Below are 19,187 nucleotides of genomic sequence, written 5' to 3'. Positions count from 1 at the left end.
TAGAACAATAACGGAAAACATTTCTAAAAATATTTTAACTATGTGCAAGGCTACAACAAATGTTCAAAATTACCTCCTTTAAGGGGATGGGTACGTATTTTCGGCTGCAATGCTATTCAAATGGGGATTCATTTCTTTCGAATCCTGAGAAAACTAATAAGTATTTTTGAAAAATTTAAAAGCAGAATGAAAGATTACGTTATTAGCGAGGGCCAAAAGTCTCTGAGAACTTCTATAATGTTTATTTTAATAAGTTACATAGGTGAAAAACTAAGAGAAAATTTAGTGTGATTTTTAATTTCAAATATCTCATTCAAAATAAACTTTTTATTTATTCTAAGGACCTTTCGGCCCTCGGTAATAATTTAGTCTTTCATGCTGCGTTTAAATTTTTCAAAAATATTTATTGGTTTTTTCAGGATTCGAAAAAAATGAACACAATGTCCGTGGTAATATTTTTCAAATCTATCTTTGTCTTACAACGCACTCAGTCGAATAGAATATTGTCAGCATATTGTCAGTCAGACAGTGACAATTTTAAATATTTGACATGGCATCGGGAATATTTTAAATTGTTGTCTAAATAATATTGATACCTATATAGTGTATTTGATAAAAATAATTGATTTAAGACGTGAACTTAATAAAAAGTTATTTATTGTGTATTATTTGTAGAAGATCCAATCAGATAATACATCAGGATAATATATTCTGTGATCCAAGTATTTTGTTGTTAAAGATGTTTAAAATTGTAAGCGTTCCATAGTAACAATATATTATTAAAAAATCACTTTAACACTTTTCCTCTTTTCTCGACTGAGTATTAGTTTTTGTTGCACATATAAATTATTACAATCACTGAATACATAGTTTTTAAAAAAATTATCACATTTATTAACTGAATTAATAATTTACAATTATACAAATAATAGTTATCCAAGAACATTCAAAAGCCATCTCTTAAGTTAATGATGACATTTTCAAGTAGAATGACATTCTAGTAATGTTTACATATCCATACCAGTGTGAATTTTACTACACGTAATTTGCCGTGTAAAGACAGAAAAAGTAGGGATAGCCGTAAAATATTTGCGAATTATGTACCGACACGGTCTTAAAGGTCACAGAATAATTTTATATTCACCATTGGTGCGCGTACGGGTAGTACTGAATTTTTTAAAGAAAAAAATAGTACGCCACTGAGATGTGTCAAATTAAAAATCATTTTTGAATTCCTCGTTTAATTTACGACTAAAAATTGTTCTCGTCTTTTTTCATAAGAGGCGCTATTTTTATGCAAAAAAAATAAAACATCTTAACGTTTACAAAGTATTTGAAATAAGTTTCTATGCATATGGAATCTACCTCCAACAATTTGTAAGCGTTAAGATGTTTTTTTTTGTATAAAAACGGCGCCGCCTATGAAAAAAAGACAAGAATGATTTTTTCTCGTAAATTGAACGGGGAATTCAAAGATTATTTTTAGTTTGATGTTTCTCAGTGGCGTACTATTTTTTTCCTTTAAAAAATTCAGACCATTACCTGTACGGGCGACAATGGTGAATATAAAATTATTCTGTAACCTTTAAAGGAGGTAATTTTGAACATCTGTTGTAGCTTAGTCCCTAGTTAAAATCTTTTTAGTAATATTTTTTGTTATTGTTCTACTTTGGTATTATTATATTGGAGAGTTCTTGATAATGTATTAAGAAATGAAAAATACGCGAGATGTTTTATTTTTTCGCATAAAAACGGTGCACCATAGGAAAAAAATACAAGAAAGGTTCTTTTTCATAAATTAAACGTGGAATACAAAAATAATTTTTAATTTGAAATATGTCAGTGGCGTACCATTTTTTTCTTTAAAAAAATTCATACCATTTTCCGTAGGCGTGCCAATGATGAACACAAAATTGTTATTTGTTTGTCAAAAAATGCGCAATAACTACCTCTGACACTAAATGGGTAATTTTCATATCTCAACCGGTCTTAGAGCAATAAAAAAATTGGCAGTTTGAAATAAAAATTTCAACGTTGTTCTGAAGCTATTTCCTTGTGGCATTTTTATAATTAAGTATTTTCTATGGGAAATAAGCCACAATTTTACTAAAAAATGAATTCATTAACGTTTCGAAGCCCAAATCGGGTTTCGTTGTCAAAATACAAAATACTATTGATAGTATTTTGTATTTTGACAACGAAACCCGATTTGGGCTTCGAAACGTTAATAAATTCATTTTTTATTAATACTATTTTATCATTTTTTATTAATACATCAATACTATTGATAGTATTTTGTATTTTGACAACGAAACCCGATTTGGGCTTCGAAACGTTAATAAATTCATTTTTTAGTAAAATTGTGGCTTATTTCCCATAGAAAATACTTAATTATAACTCCCTACGTAATATACTACTCCCTACGTCGGCCGATATCGGATCTGATCTGATAGGATCGGAGAAAAACGGATCCAATGTAGGCACCCCCATTTAATACTATGGGTTTATTTTTTATTCCGACGTCGGCCGACGTCGGATCTGATCTGATCGGACAAAAACGGATCCAATGTAGGTGCGGCCTAAGTAGTTTTATAGCCCTGTAGTTTGTACATTGTTGTATGTCTCCCTCGTTTTTGTAGACAGGTAAAAAAAGAGTGTGTGTACTTTGTACGCACGTAAGAAGTTATACTTCTATTTTTATGATTTCAATGAAACAAATATATTTGAAAAATTTTAATTGTATTTTTATTTAAATATTAGAGTAATTTTAATACTTAAAATAATACCAAAACTAACGGTAATACGTCATTTTTTATGAACTGGAGCGTCCCCGCAATTGCTTTTCTCGTGAGATATCGTATAAACTCCAAAAAACGTCGTTTTTCAACAAAAAATTTATACTATAATTTTTTCATGGGTCTTTCGAGTTTCTGCTGTATATTCGTCAAATTTTAAAATCATTAAAATGGTAAATTTTTGAAAAATAATGTTAATCCGTCATTTTTGACGAACTGGAGCGTCCCAGCAATTGCTTTTCCCTTGAGGAATCGTAGAAGATCTAAAATACGTCAGATTTTCTACACAATTTTCACAGAAGTATGACTTTTAACGGGCGTACAAAGTACACACACATTCTTTTTTTCTATAAGTCCAAAAATATATATAAAAACTATTTATAGTCTAAGAGCTAGTGAACCCTCCGACTAACGGTCTTCCTGTAAGGCTAGAAATTTGTATAGTGATAATTCATAGCACACTAAGGCTAAAAACCATGACCTGGCAGGCATCAGCCCTGCACGTGGATCTACCAGGTGAATCGAAAAGTGCATAGTTTAGGGGGAAAATAAACTTTCTCCTGTAAGGTTTAAATTTAAATATGTGTTTGAGTAAGTCATTTAGAAGAAATATGCACAATGCCAGGCGATTCTGAACAGCATAAGACCTTGCCAGGCGAAGGGAAAGATTAGGGGTTTTTCCTAAAATTATGTTTTTTTGCATCGAAAAAATTTTTTTTTAGGTTTTTTGAATCATTCCAAACAGAAAAGGTCTTTAGTCATTTTTCTGTTAGGTTATTAATTTTTGGTTATATAAGCGATTAAAAATTTTGAAAATTGCGAAATCGGCCATTTTTAACCCTAAATCGGACATTTAACTCAAAATTTCAATGTTACCAAGTAAGGTAGATATTCTTTAAACATTGATTGATCAAATCCCGAAGAGTTTTTGGCAATACGATATCGAAAACCCATTTGTTTTTTAATTGCTAATCAAGCGGGCGCGACACTGTAGTATAAGTGAGGACGTTTGAGTTTGCATAAATTCATTATCTCGAGAATGGGCAAATTTGAAGAGAAATGCTCAGACAGGTCGATTTTTATTTTTAAATTAGGACTTTTTGGCATAGATATAATACTAGTGACGTCATCCATCGGGGCGTGATGACGTAATCGATGATTTTTTAAATGAGAGTAGGGGTCGTGTGATAGCTCATTTGAAAGGCTATTTAATTCTCTAGTCAGTAATATAAACATGAACATAAATATTTATACAGGGTGTACAAAAAAATTTTCTTCTTTTTGTCTAAATTAATTTATTAAAAAAAATTTTTTGTACGCCCTGTATAAATAATTTTATTAGTGTTTATATTACCGAATAGAGAATTAAATAACCTTTCAAATGAGCTATCACACAACCCCTACTCTCATTTAAAAAAAATCATCGATTACGTCATCACTCCCAGATGGATGACGTCACTAGTATGATATATATGCCAAAAAGTTCTAATTTAAGAATAAAAATCGACCTGTCTGAGGATTTCTCTTCAAATTTGCCCATTCCAGAGATAATGAATTTATTCAAACTCAAACGTCCTCACTTATACTACAGTGTCGCGCCCGCTTGATTAGCAATTAAAAAACAAAGGGGTTTTCGATATTGTATTGCAAAAATCTCTTCGGGATTTGATCAATCAATGTTTAAAGAATATCTACCTACCTTGGTGACATTGAAATTTTTAGTTAAATGTCCGATTTAGGGTTAAACATGGCCGATTTCGCAATTTTCAAAATTTTTAATCGCTTATATTACAAAAACTATTAACCTAAGAGAAAAATCACTAAAGACCTTTTCTGTTTGGAATGATTCCAAAAACCTAAAAAAAACTTTGTTCGATGCAAAAAAAATAATTTTAGGAAAAACCCCTAATCTTCCCCTCGCCTGGCAAGGTCTTATGCTGTTCAGAATCGCCTGGCATTGTACATATTTCTTCTAAATGACTTACTCAAATACATACTTAAATTTAAACCTTACAGGAGAAAGTTTATTTTTCCCCTAAACTATGCACTTTTCGAATCACCTGGTAGATACAAGTGCAGTGCTGATGTCTGCCAGATCATGGTTTTTAGCCTTGGTGTGCTATGAATTATCACTATACAAATTTCTAGCCTTACAGGAAGACCGTTAGTCGGAGGGTTCACTAGCTCTTAGACTATTAACAAGTCAGTATAACTACAAACTCACTTTTGCCTCTGTTCTCACAACTTTTTAAAGACAACTTAACAGCCATATCCATATAGACAAGCCGAAAACGGCGGGTTCGTTGGGAAAAATATTTCCATGAGATTTTTTGCATAATTACATTCGTGAGACATCCCAGAATAAGGTCCAAGAAGTCGCCCACGTGAAAAGTGGGCCAAATTTTTTTTAATTAAATTGCAAAAATCAATATTTTTGGCCCGGACAATTTTTTTGTAGGTTTTTTGGGAGATTCTGGATAAAAAAATCTCTTTTAATTTTTCTCTAAAGTTGATCGTTTTCGAGTTATAAACAATTTAAAATCGAAAAAAACGAAAAATAACGATTTTCAAGGCTTAATAACTCGGTTAAAAGTTATTATTATGAAAGTCAGAAGGTGACGAAATCAAAGTTTAATGCCCCCTACAAGATCCTGAAGAAATTTTTGTCATTATTTTTATTACTAAGCTGTTATTTTTAAGTAATAATATTGAGCGCCATGCACGTGGTAGCCGGCCGTAAATGCTGAGTGCGAGAGAGATGCCACTCCGGCAGTCCAATTGTGCATCTTACTTGCACTCACATTTACGGCCGCCTACCACGTGCATGGCGCTCATTATTATTACTTAAAATTAACAGCTTAGTAATAAAATAATGACAAAAATTTCTTCAGGATCTTGCAGGGGGGGGGGCATTAAACTTTGATTTCGTCACTTTCTGACTTTCATAATAATAACAACTTTTAACCGAGTTATTAAGCCTTAAAAATCGCCATTTTCGTTTTTTTTTTCAATTTTAAATTGCTTTTAACTCGAAAACGATCAACTTTAGAGAAAAATTATAAGATACCTTTTTTATCCAGAATGGTCCAAAAAACCTACAAAAAAATTGTCCGGGCCAAAAATATTGACTTTTGCAATTTGATTAAAAAAAATTTGGCCCACTTTTCACGTGGGCGACTTCTTGAACCTTATTCTGGGATGTCTCACGAATGTAATTATGCAAAAAAATCTCATGGGAATATTTTTCCCGACGAACCCGCCGTTTTTGCCTTGTCTAATAATAATAAAAATGACAACACATTCTTTAACCACAGCCGCCATATTGGATAATTTTTGACATGTCATTGAAATACCCAATCAGAGCAAACGTATAACGTATCTGCGCGTAGCACCAATAATTTTTGATGAATTCGCGCAAAGGGCCTAGCCGGGTAAGATGGTGAAAAGTGCCCCCAGCTCGATTTAAATTCCATATAGGCCAATTTTTAGCACATATAGAGGAACTCACTTTCTGAAATTTTTAGCCCCCTAGGTGGTCACGTGACCCCCCTAGAGCCTAATTAGGCTTTTTATGTTTTTATTTTTTATCTCAGGCGCATCAAGAGCTAGCCAAAAACTTTATTAAAAAAAGTTGTAAGTTCCAAAAAGATCTATAAGAAAAATTTTTTTTTTAATTTTTTGGCGGGAAATTCGAATTTTTAGAACAATTTTAAACTTTTAAATGACTCTGAAAAAAAAACTAAGACACTGGTTTTTACGAAAATTAATTATAATGTGTATTTTTGCACAATCTTTCACCCTGAATTTTTTCAGACTTTTAAAATTGGTGAAACGTACCTTTAAAAATAAAAAACCGCATTTTTTCAGTTTTTTTTCGTATTTTGAAACAATTTTATACATATTTTTCAAAAAAGGTAACACTGTTACTAGAATAGGTAAAAAACTGAAAAATAATTGGGGTTTGCTTAATAAAATTTTTTTGTAAAGCCATCCATTTTCAAAATACAGGGCGTTGAAGAAAACAAAATTTTACACATTTTTGTGACAAAAAATGTATCTTCTTATTTTTTCATACGACGCGCCATTTTTATTCAAAAAATAAAAGATCTTAACCCTTACAAAGTATTCGAACTTCTAGTAGTTTCTACATCTACATACATAATAAACTCATACATCCATTATCAAAATTAATTCGAATACTTTGGAAGCGTTAAGATATTTTATTTTTTGCAGCAAAACAGCGCGTCGTATGAAAAAATGAGAAGATAGATTTTTTATTGCAAATTGAACGAGGAATTCAAAAATGATTGTTAATTTGAAATATGTCAGTGGCGTACTATCTTTTTTTCTTTGAAAAGTTCAGACCATTACCCCTATGCGCGCCAATGATGAATATTAATTCCTTAGTTGTATGTCAAAACATGCACAATAACTACCTCTTAAAACCCGCCAAGTTTTATTACAATGTTGCCAGTAGTTTCGGCAAAATCGTAAAAAATATGTAAAATTTTGTTTTCTTCAACGCCCTGTATCTTGAAAATGGATGGCGTTACAAAAAATTTTTATGAAGCAAATCCCAATTATTTTTCAGTTTTTTACCTATTCTAGTGACGGTGTTAAATTTTTTGAAAAATAAGTATAAAATTATATCAAAAAAAAAACGAAAAAAAACCGAAAAAATGCGGTTTTTTATTTTTAAAGGTACGTTTCACCAATTTTAAAAATCTGAAAAAATTCAGGGTGAAAGATTGTGCAAAAATACACATTATAATTAATTTTCGTAAAAACGAGTGTCTTAGTTTTTTTTTCAGATTTATTTAAAAGTTTAAAATTGTTCTAAAAATTCGAATTTCCCGCCAAAAAAATTAAAAAAAAATTTTCATATAGATCTTTTTAAAACTTACAACTTTTTTAAATAAAGTTTTTGGCTAGCTCTTAATGCGGCTGAGATAAAAAATAAAAACATAAAAAGCCTAATTAGGCTCTAGGGGGGTCACGTGACCACCTAGGGGGCTAAAAATTTCAGAAAGTGAGTTCCTCTATATGTGCTAAAAAGTGGCCTATATGGAATTTAGATTGGGTTGGGTGCACTTTTCACCATCTTACCCGGCTAGGCCCTTTACATTCACTCCCAATCGCGCCTAAAGAAGTATAACTTCAATAAGTCTGTGTTGGTCCAATTCCAATACCTAAATAAACGAAGCAAACAGATTTATTGAAAATGTATAAACATTATCAATTTCTTTGCAACACGAAAATGCAGCAGCTGCATAATGCTCTGGTTAAATCGGAGAGTGCCGGAAGAGTCTATACCGGTTTCGGAGGTCTTTTCCCCCTCATCAGTAGTCCCATATCCCCTTCTCTCCGATTTCCCCAGGCATCACACTTTGGGCCTTTCCCAAAAATTCTCTCATCTTAATTTCCTCGGCATCCTGTATGATTTATAATTTTTGAAAATCTCGGCAGGTTGTAACCAAAGAAAGTATTCCACCTGTTGTCAATCTGGTGGTATGGGAACGATATTTATTGTCGTTTTCTGTGCTACTTCGATTGATAACTTAGATTTATTTTAGATTAATTGAAATCTACTTACATTTTTCAGGGTTTGGGGGTTTTGCGGGGGGAGGTTCCTTCGGTTTAGGAGTTTCGGGAAGTTTACTAGTTTTTTTAATTGGAGTACCAAAAAGGTTTTCGAAGTCGGTCGTTCTTGGCTCGTCTAGTTTCATTTTGTGTTTTTTTGGGACATCCGACGTACCTAATTTTGGTCTATTACTCATTTGATTTTTGTCTTCTTTTATACTATTTTCGTGATTTCCTTCCTATAAAAAAAAAGAAAACAAGTTAGAGGCTTATCGGAATATAAAAATTGATGTCGATATAAGAATTGATGTTGTCCCTCTCCCCATACATTTTTCGAACTGAGTGATTTCAATATTTATTTTGGGTTGCCTGAACAAGCTGTATATTGTAAATGATTTAGTGAAAACCGTAATACAAAGATATTTGAACTAAAAATAATAATTCTAATTCAAGAAAATCAATAAAAATACTTTTAAAATTAATTACCGACCAATTAATATTTTAATCAAGAGTCACACTAATTATATACATTAATGCAATGCCTTTATCCTAGTTTGATGGAATGCGATATACAACGCAGTTAACAGTTAGTAAGACAAAAGATTCTCACGTCATATCAAATTAGGCTATTGATTATGTATTTTAGAAAGGAACTACAACGTTAACGGGGTTTGATTGTTTCGTATAGTCAATGGACCTCTAAATATGAAAAACCCGCGGAGTGCTACCATTTAAATGGGTGCGTTCTTGAGAAAGGGGTGAATTAGTCCCTAGGCACAGGGTGAACTAGGGTGAATTTTATGCACTTTTGGTACAAACACGTCTACAGAAAAATTGTTCCAGGTTAAATTTACTATCGAAACAACACAATTTAAAGTCAAAAATATTTTTTTTTACAAAAATATATTCAAAAGAAAAGCAATAAAAAAACACGAAAGCAATTTTGTTTTTCGTCCCATACTTTTTTCCACGGGGATATAGGTATAGGCATTGTTTCACAGAAAAAAAACTTCATCCTTTCTCTTTAAAATGACGTTCGGTAGAAGTCTCTATGATTTACAGTTTCGAAAATATCTTCTTCTTCCTTCCTTCTTCCTTCTTGTATGTAGGCTTTAAAGCCTGTTTCTTCTTCAATATTATCCTCCTAAATTGTTTAGGTTATCGCACCACCTTTTTCTTGGTCTGCCAATACTTCTTCGTCCATTTGGTGACTTATCTCGTGCTATTCGTACTATCCTATCCTCTGCCATTCTACTAATGTGTTCGTTCCACTCCTGTTTCCGTTTTGTCACCCATCCATTTATGTCTTCTATATTGCATGATCTTCTTATGTTTTCGCTCCTCTCCCTATCCAACAGACTTTTCCCTGATATTCGTCGGAGTATTTTCATCTCTGTTGTTTCTAGTAGTCGTCTCGTTTTAGATGTGTCAGGCCTTGTCTCCGCCGTGTATGTTAATATAGGTCTAATTGCTGCTTTATAGATTCTTGCTTTTGTGTCTTGTCTTAAGTGTTTGTTCTTCCAGATTGTGTCATTAAGAGATCCCGCCGCTTTACTTGCTTTTAAGCTTTGTTGTCGTACTTCCTCTTCAACATCTCCGTAACTGGTTATATCAATTCCCAGATATCTAAACCTTGCTTCCTGCTTTATTATTTTCCCATCAATTTCGATTTTACATCGTAGTGGGTATTTAGATGTTGTCATACATTTGGTTTTTTCTGCTGATATTATCATATTGTATTTCTTGGCTGTTGTATTAAAGATGTGTGTTAATCTTTGGAGATCGTCTTCTGTCTCGGCGATTAATGCGGCGTCGTCTGCATAACACAATACTTTGATTTCTTTATTCCCCATTCTGTAACCACGACCTTTACGTACTGCTTCTATTATTTCGTCCATTATTATATTAAAGAGCAGTGGGCTTAATGAGTCACCTTGTCTGACTCCACTTTGTACTGGTATAAACTGCGTTAGTTTTCCATTTATCTTTGCCTGTATTCGATTATGAAAGTAGATGTTTTCGATGGTTTGTATAATATTGATTGGTATGTTTCTTCCATACAGTAAATGTAAGACGTCTTCGACAGTTTCGAAAATATGATTTTTTTTTTTTTTTTTTTTCGAAATTTGAAAAATCACAGTTTTGAAAATATGATTTTTCAAATTTCGCCACTCACAGCGATTTTGGCCCATTTTCATTCTTCCAATACCTCTTTCATACTTCTCAAACATTGTTCTGTAACTTTTTTCTACGTAGTTTTAGGTATATTCAATATTACATTTAATGGGAATAAAAGTGAATTACCTTTAAAATGGTCTATTGCAGAAGGATGTGTGACTATTTTTAAGCAAGATATAGTTGTTCAAAATTTTACTTTTAATTATTTTTGATATATTTTACGATTATTTTTTAATTTCCCATTATAACTTTTTTTTTATTGTATATTTAGGTATATACACTTGAGAGCAAAATAATCGACTCACTTGCTGAATTGTACACGTCAGAAGTCTCGAATTTCCTAAACCTGTTGTCCGATTCGAGTGACTTTTTTAGTATGTTACAGCCTTATTATTTAAGAAAATCGATGTAATATTATTATTGCTAGACAGGTAAAGGTCATTTTATACCGGGTGTAACAATCATAGCGTGTTTTTTTTTCTTAAACGTACCTAGATTAGATTAGATTAGATTATGTGAGGTCGTTAAGGCTATGGAGCCTCTCAGCACTTCGACCTATAGAGATCTTTTGTGCATACCTTAATCTAGTTAAACTCTAGGATGCCAATACTTCTGATGAAATTGATTAGCATCCTAGGTGACTTGTTTCCTATGTCAGAGGGCGTTAGGGTGACCTCTTCTAGGAATTTTAGTCGTTTGCAGAACAACGCTACGCAATTGCATAGGATGTGTTCTGCCGTTTCTTTTTCATTGTCACAGAAACGACAGTTCTCACTATCGGATTTGCCCATTTTTTTGAGATGATATCTCAGAGGGCAGTGACTAGTGAGAAGGCCAGTGACCATTTTTATATCTTTTTTACTCATTTCGAGAAGGCGGTGTGTTGCACTAGGCGACACCTTTATGAGCCTTTTTGCTTGCCTTTGTCCTGGTGTGTTGGACCAGTATAATTTTAGTTGATTGAGTTCCCAGGTCCGGAGTTCCTCTCTGATGTGGCTTTTTGGTAGTCCACAGAAGGGTTCTGGACCTTGGAATGGGGTGTTGGCCCCTTCTTTTGCGAGGCTATCAGCTTCCTCATTTCCTGCAATTCCCTTGTGACCTGGCACCCACATCAAAGTTACTTTGTTGCGTTCCGCCAGCTTCTTAAGGGATTGTTTACATTCCCAAACCAACTTTGACTCACAAGTAAATGACTTTAGAGCCTTTAAGGCAGCTTGGCTGTCTGATAAAATGAAGACTTTTGCCCTACGAGTGTCTCGGTTGAGACATTCTTGGGCACTAATCTGTATGGCATGTATTTCTGCCTGAAAGATAGTTGGGGCGTTTCCAAGAGCTTTGGATAGGCTGAAATTCGGCCCAGTAACTCCCACTCCTGCCCTTTCATCTATCTTAGATCCATCCGTATACCATGCGAATGAACCTTCCTCCAGTTTCGGTTCAACTGTTTCATTCATTTGGTGGTTTTTTATGACCACTTCAAATGGTGTTTCAAAATCGAATTTGACTGGCATGACGTCTGTCGGCTTATCCTTAGAATTCAAAGGAATTTCTTCCAGGATTTTAACTAAGGATACTTATCCTTAACAGGATAAACGTACCTAACTTTGTTATTATCCAACATAAGCAAATGAGTCAAAAAAGAAAATGTTAGTAAAGCCTAAGCCTACAACTGAATTTTAATTTAAATATTTTTTATATGCTAGAATACTCCACAGGGTGTTCCGAACTTTAAGATAAGAAAAAACACAGTATGATTATTATACCCGGTATAAAATGACCTTTACCTGTATAGCAACAATAATATTACAAGGATTTTCTTAAATAATAAGGCCATAACATACTAAAAAAATCACTCAAATCGGACAACAGGTTTAAGAAATTCAACGTGTACAATTATTCAGCAAGTGTGTCGATTATTTTGCTCTCAAGTGTACATTGTACAATAAAAAAGAAGGCTTATTTTCTTTACTTTAAAATGTAGTACATAAGGCAACAAATTCTAGGACTATTTTTTAAACAAGATATGCTTTTTCAAAATGTGACATATGCACCCACTAAATTGGAACCATATGGAAAACTTCTTTATTATTAACTTTATGAAAAAAATATTCCTTATAAAAGCTCTTCATAGTCTAAAACCTAAGATGCAATCATCAGATATACAAGTTTATCAATAGTGTACGAGGTATGTTAAAAAATACGAATTTCGCTCAAGAGTAAAGTACCTTTATATTTCACAATATCGAAAAGTGTTATTAAGAAAAGTTATTTGGAATTAAAAATTATGTTATAATGTGCAATTCTTCTTCTTCTTCTTCTACGGCACTACAGCCCAAATTGAGCCTTGGCCTCCTTTATTTTTTGCCTCCACCCTTGCCTGTCTGTGGCTGCTCTTCTCCATACACGGACTCCTAAAAGGGCTTGTGCGTCGCTGTTTACTGTGTCTTCCCAGCGCTTTCGTGGCTTCCCAACCGGTCTCTTTCCTTGCATTCTAGCATTCAGTGCTCGTTTTGGTAGCCTATCCTCTCCCATTCTTATCACATGTCCGGCCCATTGCAATCTTTGTAATCTAATGAAGTCTGACAGGGGCGTTTCCTTATAAAGTTGATAAAGCTCGTTGTTGTATCGACTTCTGAAGATTCCGTTTTCCCTCACAGGTCCTAGTATTCTCCTAAGTACTTTCCTTTCGAATGTGTCGAGTTTGTTTTTGGATGTTTCTTTCAGCACCCAGACTTCACTGCCATAGCATGTTATTGGTCGAATTAAGGTTTTATAGATTCTCATCTTTGTATTTCGGTGGACACTTTTTGACGGAAATATATGGGAGAGGGCAAAATAAGCTCTGTTTGCCTGCGTTATTCTCTTCCTTATTTCTCCATCTTCTGATCCGTCGGCATATATTTCTACTCCCAGGTATGTAAACTTTTCAACCGTTTCAATGTCATCCTGAGTTTCATCCATTGTGGCTTTAATGAGTCTTATTAACTTGTGTGGTATTGCCAATTCAGCCAATATATAGTATAGTTTGTTCCTTTTGACTGAGTCGTATGCCTGTTTGAAGTCTACAAACACGTTGTGAACATCAATATCGTGTTCCCATGCTTTGCTCAAGATCTGTTTTACTGTGAATATTTGATCCAGTGTCGATCTTCCCCGTCGGAAGCCCGTCTGATACTCTCTAATAATATTTTCTGCTAGTGGTTGGAGCCGCTGGTTTATAATATACGTGAGGACTTTATATGCTGTACATAGTAGAGAGATTCCACGGTAGTTTTTGCACTGGAGTTTGTCTCCTTTTTTATAGATCGGTCATACTATACTTTTCTTCCAGTCGTCGGGTATTTTCTCATCTTGCCATACGTCTCTGATGAGCGCGTGGATGTGACTTGCTAGGTGGTCGCCACCTACCTTATATAGTTCTGCTGGTATTTCATCAACTCCCGGAGCTTTATTGTTTTTCTGGGCCTTAATGGCTTCGAAAACTTCCTCTATGGTTGGAGCTTCTACTCCATTCTCTTCTACGTAGATCATACCCATTTCATCTTCCATGTCTACTTGAGTTCCAAGTAGTGTCTGAAAATAATGCTTCCAGGTTTCTGTGACTTTCTGTTGGTCACTGATTATTTGCCCACTTTCATCTTTACATAGACTTGTTTGAGGTTTATACCCACTTTTTATCTTTTTTAGGTATTCGTAAGCCCCTCTAATTTCGTTGTTTTTGAAATGTTCTTCCATTTTTTCTATTTGTCCATTTTCATAGGCTCTCTTTTTATTTCTACATGTCTTGTCTGCTTTCCGTCTTGCGACTTCAAATAATGTTCGTCTTTCCCGTGTTCTTCTTGTTATGTACATTTTGTGTGCTTCATTTCTTTCCTCGATTGCTTGTCTGCACTCGTCATCAAACCATGCTGCTCTTCTCTCCTTTTTCTTGTTTCCCAGGGTGGACGCTGCTGCTGTCAGTACTGCTGTTTTGATATTAGTCCATTTACCCTCTATGGAGTGCAGTTCTAGCGTCCTTAACTCATTTGCGACTTCTTGTTCGAACTTCTCTTTACATTCCTGAATCTTCAGTTTTTCCAGGTCCAGTTTGTTTGTTCTTTGTTGTCTTTCGTTTCTTTTGCTGTTAACTCTGCATCTAAATTTGGTTTGTACTAAAAGATGGTCTGATCCACAGCATGCTCCTCGTCGTGTTCTCACATCGGAGATACTACTGGCTGCCCTTTTGTCTATCAGCACATGGTCAATTTGATTGGTTGTGGTTCCATCTGGTGCAATCCATGTCATTTTGTGTATGCCTTTATGTGGGAAGCATGTGGAACTTATAACCATGTTTTTACTGGTGGCAAAATTTATCAAAAACTCCCCATTCTCGCTTGTTTCATTGTGCAGAGAGTGTTTTCCTATTGTGCCATAGAACTGCGGTTCCTTGCCTATTTTAGCATTCATATCACCCATTATAATCTTGATGTCATTTTTTGGCGCATTATCATATACTATCTCCAGCTGTTGGTAAAAGCTTTCCTTTGTATGTTGCTCTTGATCTTCTGTTGGACAGTGAATGTTTATAATGTGCAATTATGTTCTTCTAATTAAAAAAATAAACAAAATCTAAAATTTTTCTCAAATTAAGGATACTAATGGATATCCTACGGATATCTTGTTTAAAAATAGTCAATATATATACCTAACACGATAAGACAATATATATACCTAAATGTACAAGAAAAAAAAGTCATAATGAGATATTTAAAAATATCAAAAATCATTAAAAGTATAAAACCTTGAAAAAGCATAACTGTCTTAAAAAGAGCCGTATAACCTTATACTATAGACCATTTTAAAGGTAATTGACTTATCTTTCTACAAAATGTATCATTGCATATACATAGAAATGCGTAGAAAAGAGTTGCAGAACAATGTTTGCGAAATAATGGGGAAAATGGCCTAAAAATATGCTGTGAGTGGCTAACTTCTAATCCTATCCTATTCCTGACTAAAAATCCTATTTCGGAAACTATAGATCCTAAAGACTTTTACCAAACTTCATTTTAAAGAGGAAGGATGGAAGTTATTTTTTGATGAAGCAATGCCTATACCTATATCCCTGTGGAAAAAAGTTATGGGGCAAAAAACAAAATAGTTTTCTTTCGTGTTTTTTTCTTGCTTTTCTTTTGAATATATTTTTGTAAAAAAAAATACTTTTGACTTTAAAATGATATTTCCATAGTAAATTTAACCTGGAACAATTTTTCTGTAGACGTGTTTGTACCAAAAGTGCATAGAACTCACCCTGTGCCTAGGGACTAATTCACCCGTTTCTCAAAAGCGCACCCATTTAAATGGTAGCACTCCGCGGTTTTTTCAAACTTAGAGGTTCATTGACCATATGAGACAATAAAATCCCGTTAAAATTGTAGTTCCTTTTAGCTCTCTTATTTTGAACATAATCAATAGCCTAAATCATGAAATGTATGAGTAGAGCTCATATTTTGGAAACAAATAAATACCGAGTTTTAACATTACACAGATAGTCCAGGAACCGAAGCTTTTCACCCCGCAATTTTTACAGAATGGATCGATTTGCTTGAAAATTTAAGAATAAGTAGTGAATACTCCAAGGATCAAAATCTATATGATTCCGAAAGGCGCTTTTACCACGGAGGTGGTTTCAACCCCATCGCGGGGGTGGAAATTTTTATTATATATTAACCGCGAAAGTTGATAAAAACATTCATTCTAAGCCAAAAATGTTCTATACATTTTTTTTTGATAAAATCAATAGTTTTCGATTTATTCGCTATCGAAAGTGTTAGTTTTATATAAAAAAAATCGATGTTTTTCGATATACTCAATTTTTGCCGTAGAAAAAATTTTTTAAAACCAATTTCTTGGGAATTAAATAACCTACAAATTCATATTTAAACATTTTTTCGTATCTCTGATGCTAATCTTTCTATTCTGAAGAAAATGGCATTTTTTACCAAACTACAAAAATTCGTTATTTGCTTTTACCTCCGGTTTTTTTTTAAGTAATCATTCTAAGCCAGTCAAACTTCTAGAATCTATTAATAATATGTACATAAATAAAGAAGAATGAATAAAGTCAATGACTAAAAACACCGCTAACTAACATTCTTATGGTTCCAATTGGATTTTTTTTTTTTCAAAAAAATATATTGATTTTTTACCCGTAACTTTTTTATTTTTTATCTTAGAAAGATTTAAAAAAAAATTTTTGTAGGTTTTTATAAAACCTATAAGACTGTTATTATTAAATCTTTTTAAAATCCTCAGTCGCAAAAAGAAGTGACTTTGGAAGGGTTGATAAAGGTGGTTTTTGCATGTTATTACAAGTTTTAATTGTCAATAGCTCACTCAATTTTTGCCATAGAAAAAATTTTTGCAAACCAGGTTCTTGGGAATTAAATAAGGTACAATTTCATATTTCAACATTTTTTCGTATCTCTAATGCTAATATTTCTATTCTGAAGAAAAAACCCTTTTTTCCAAACTACAATAATTCGTTATTCGCTTTTAACTCCATTTTTTTTAAACTAATCACTCTAACTCGGTCAAACTTCTAGAACCTATTAATAATTCATAAATAAAGAAGACCAAATAAGGGCAATGACTAATTTTAATTAGGGTAGTGATTGGGGGGTTGCTTCCGATCACTTTTTAGCTGAAAAAAAAATAGGGACTGACTTTCTTTTCATTATAAGTCCCTTAATTTTTAAGCTATAGACTTTTTATTTATTTGTGAAGATAGATATTTTTAAATAGGTACTTTAAATTAGTTTGAACAAGTTATCCTCGAAAAATGCATAGTTTTCCCGTCTTTTGACTTTGAAACTACAATATTTAGCATTTGACGAAGAAGAACTAACATATAAAGTATAGCTCGATTACTATTGGTCTTAAAAAAATTAAAACAGACGGTTTTGTTTATTTTTTTAAAATGTACATTTTTGTTAAGTAAAGTTGTTTTGATAAAACAACTTGAGTTATTAGCAGAAAACTCATTAAAAACATTGATTTTTTCGATATAAAACTAACACTTTCGATAGCGAATAAATCGAAAACTATTAATTTTATCACAAAAATGTATAGCACGTTATTTGCTTAGAATGAATGTTCTAACCAACTTTTGCGGTCAAAATATAATCAAAAAATTTCCACCCCCGAGATGGGGTGGCAGCCACCCTCATGGTAAAAGCGCCTTTCGGCATCATATAGATTTTGATCCTTGGACTATCCATTACTTATTCTCAAATTTTCAATCAAATCGATCCATTCTGTAAATATTGCGGGGTTTTGTCCTATTTTAAGCTTCATTACTTGGACATAGGGCCGGTTGTTCGAACGCTAATCAACAATGATCATTATCAAATATTTAATTACTGTCACCAACTGTCAATGTCAACTTTGTTTGGGTTGCTGAAAACATAATTAATTACAATAATTATGAGATTTATTAATCGATTATGTCAATAATTATTATGTTAATTGATTAACTAGTCTCATAATTGTAATCAATTATGTTTTCAGCAACCCAAACAAAGTTGACATTGACAGTTGGTGACAGTAATTAAATATTTAATAATAATCATTGTTGATTAGCGTTCGAACAAACGGCATTAAGAGTTTAAATCACGGAACGTCTCAATTATCTCAGAAACAGCTTGTATGATTCTTATAGATTTTGGTACATAAGGCTCTTGTGAGTCGGCCGATATTATGGTGGTTTTTACATTGTTGATGTCGCTGCCTGTCGAAGATGATGGAACTTGACTAGGAGCCATTTTGTTAAACGGCACCTGACTGCAGTAACCATATCCCTCGCTGGCGCGTGATCAGCAGCAAATGGGTCAAAAGAGACTGATTATTTTTTATGCAATGTTCCCTATACCTACATGCCATAATTTCTGAGTTATTTCTACATTTACATTATCTTCGCCGAAATTAAAACAATACACGAGGAAGACGAAAAGTCTCAGATACAAAGTTTACTGTAATAAAACAATTTAAAATAATTGAAATAAAATAATAAACAATATTTTAAATCTAAGACTTTTCGTCAAAAGAAACTGCTTTCTGGTTACATCCTAAATCTCCGGCTTTTACAATTTATAAACACGTAGACGACGAATATAGAAGAAAGCAGAAAGGACAACGGTCACGCATCTACTCTCTTTTCGACTAGGAAAAGAGCCGAAAGACATATAGAATAGAATAGAATAGAAATATGCTTTATTGCCATGAAAAATTTTACAATTTTATCGACAAAGCTTATAAATAGTAAAAAAAAACAAAACAGTAACAATCAAATTAACTAAAATTACATAAATCGTCAATAAGTTAAATAAAATAAATAAATAGATCGAAGTTAAAACAGAAATAATCAATTGCAAAAATTTAAATAAATTGCAAATTCATAGTCTACCTAATAATTAATAAAAAAGGTTTAAAAGTTAAAAAGTTAAGCTGCTGCATATGACACCCAAATATAGATAAAAAAATAATAAAAATACTACTTGTGCAAAGGGCACTGTAATTTCTTAGTTATTGACTAAAATAATCTTCTACTGAATAATATGGTCTTTCAGACAGGTAGGCTTTTGTCAGTTTACGGAA

General features: G+C 33.0%; 1 protein-coding gene across 3 annotated transcripts in view; it reads right to left on the bottom strand.

Annotated features, from left to right (window-relative positions):
* Positions 1-19,187, bottom strand: part of LOC114337486 (protein ENL) — a 136,682-nt gene that overhangs the window by 47,501 nt on the left and 69,994 nt on the right. For all 3 annotated transcript variants that reach the window (XR_007700085.1, XM_028287933.2, XM_050657986.1), the window contains exon 3: positions 8,389-8,614. Coding sequence is in view for 2 of the 3 variants with exons in the window: in XM_028287933.2 (XP_028143734.2) it covers positions 8,389-8,614 (226 nt within the window). In the remaining variant the exon portion in view is untranslated. The remainder of the gene's footprint in view (positions 1-8,388; positions 8,615-19,187) is intronic.

The sequence above is a fragment of the Diabrotica virgifera genome, chromosome 8, assembly GCF_917563875.1.
Source record: "Diabrotica virgifera virgifera chromosome 8, PGI_DIABVI_V3a".
NCBI classification, from domain to species: domain Eukaryota; kingdom Metazoa; phylum Arthropoda; class Insecta; order Coleoptera; family Chrysomelidae; genus Diabrotica; species Diabrotica virgifera.
The sequence above is the reverse complement of the archived record's forward strand: the minus strand, read 5'-3'. Positions and strand labels throughout refer to the sequence as shown.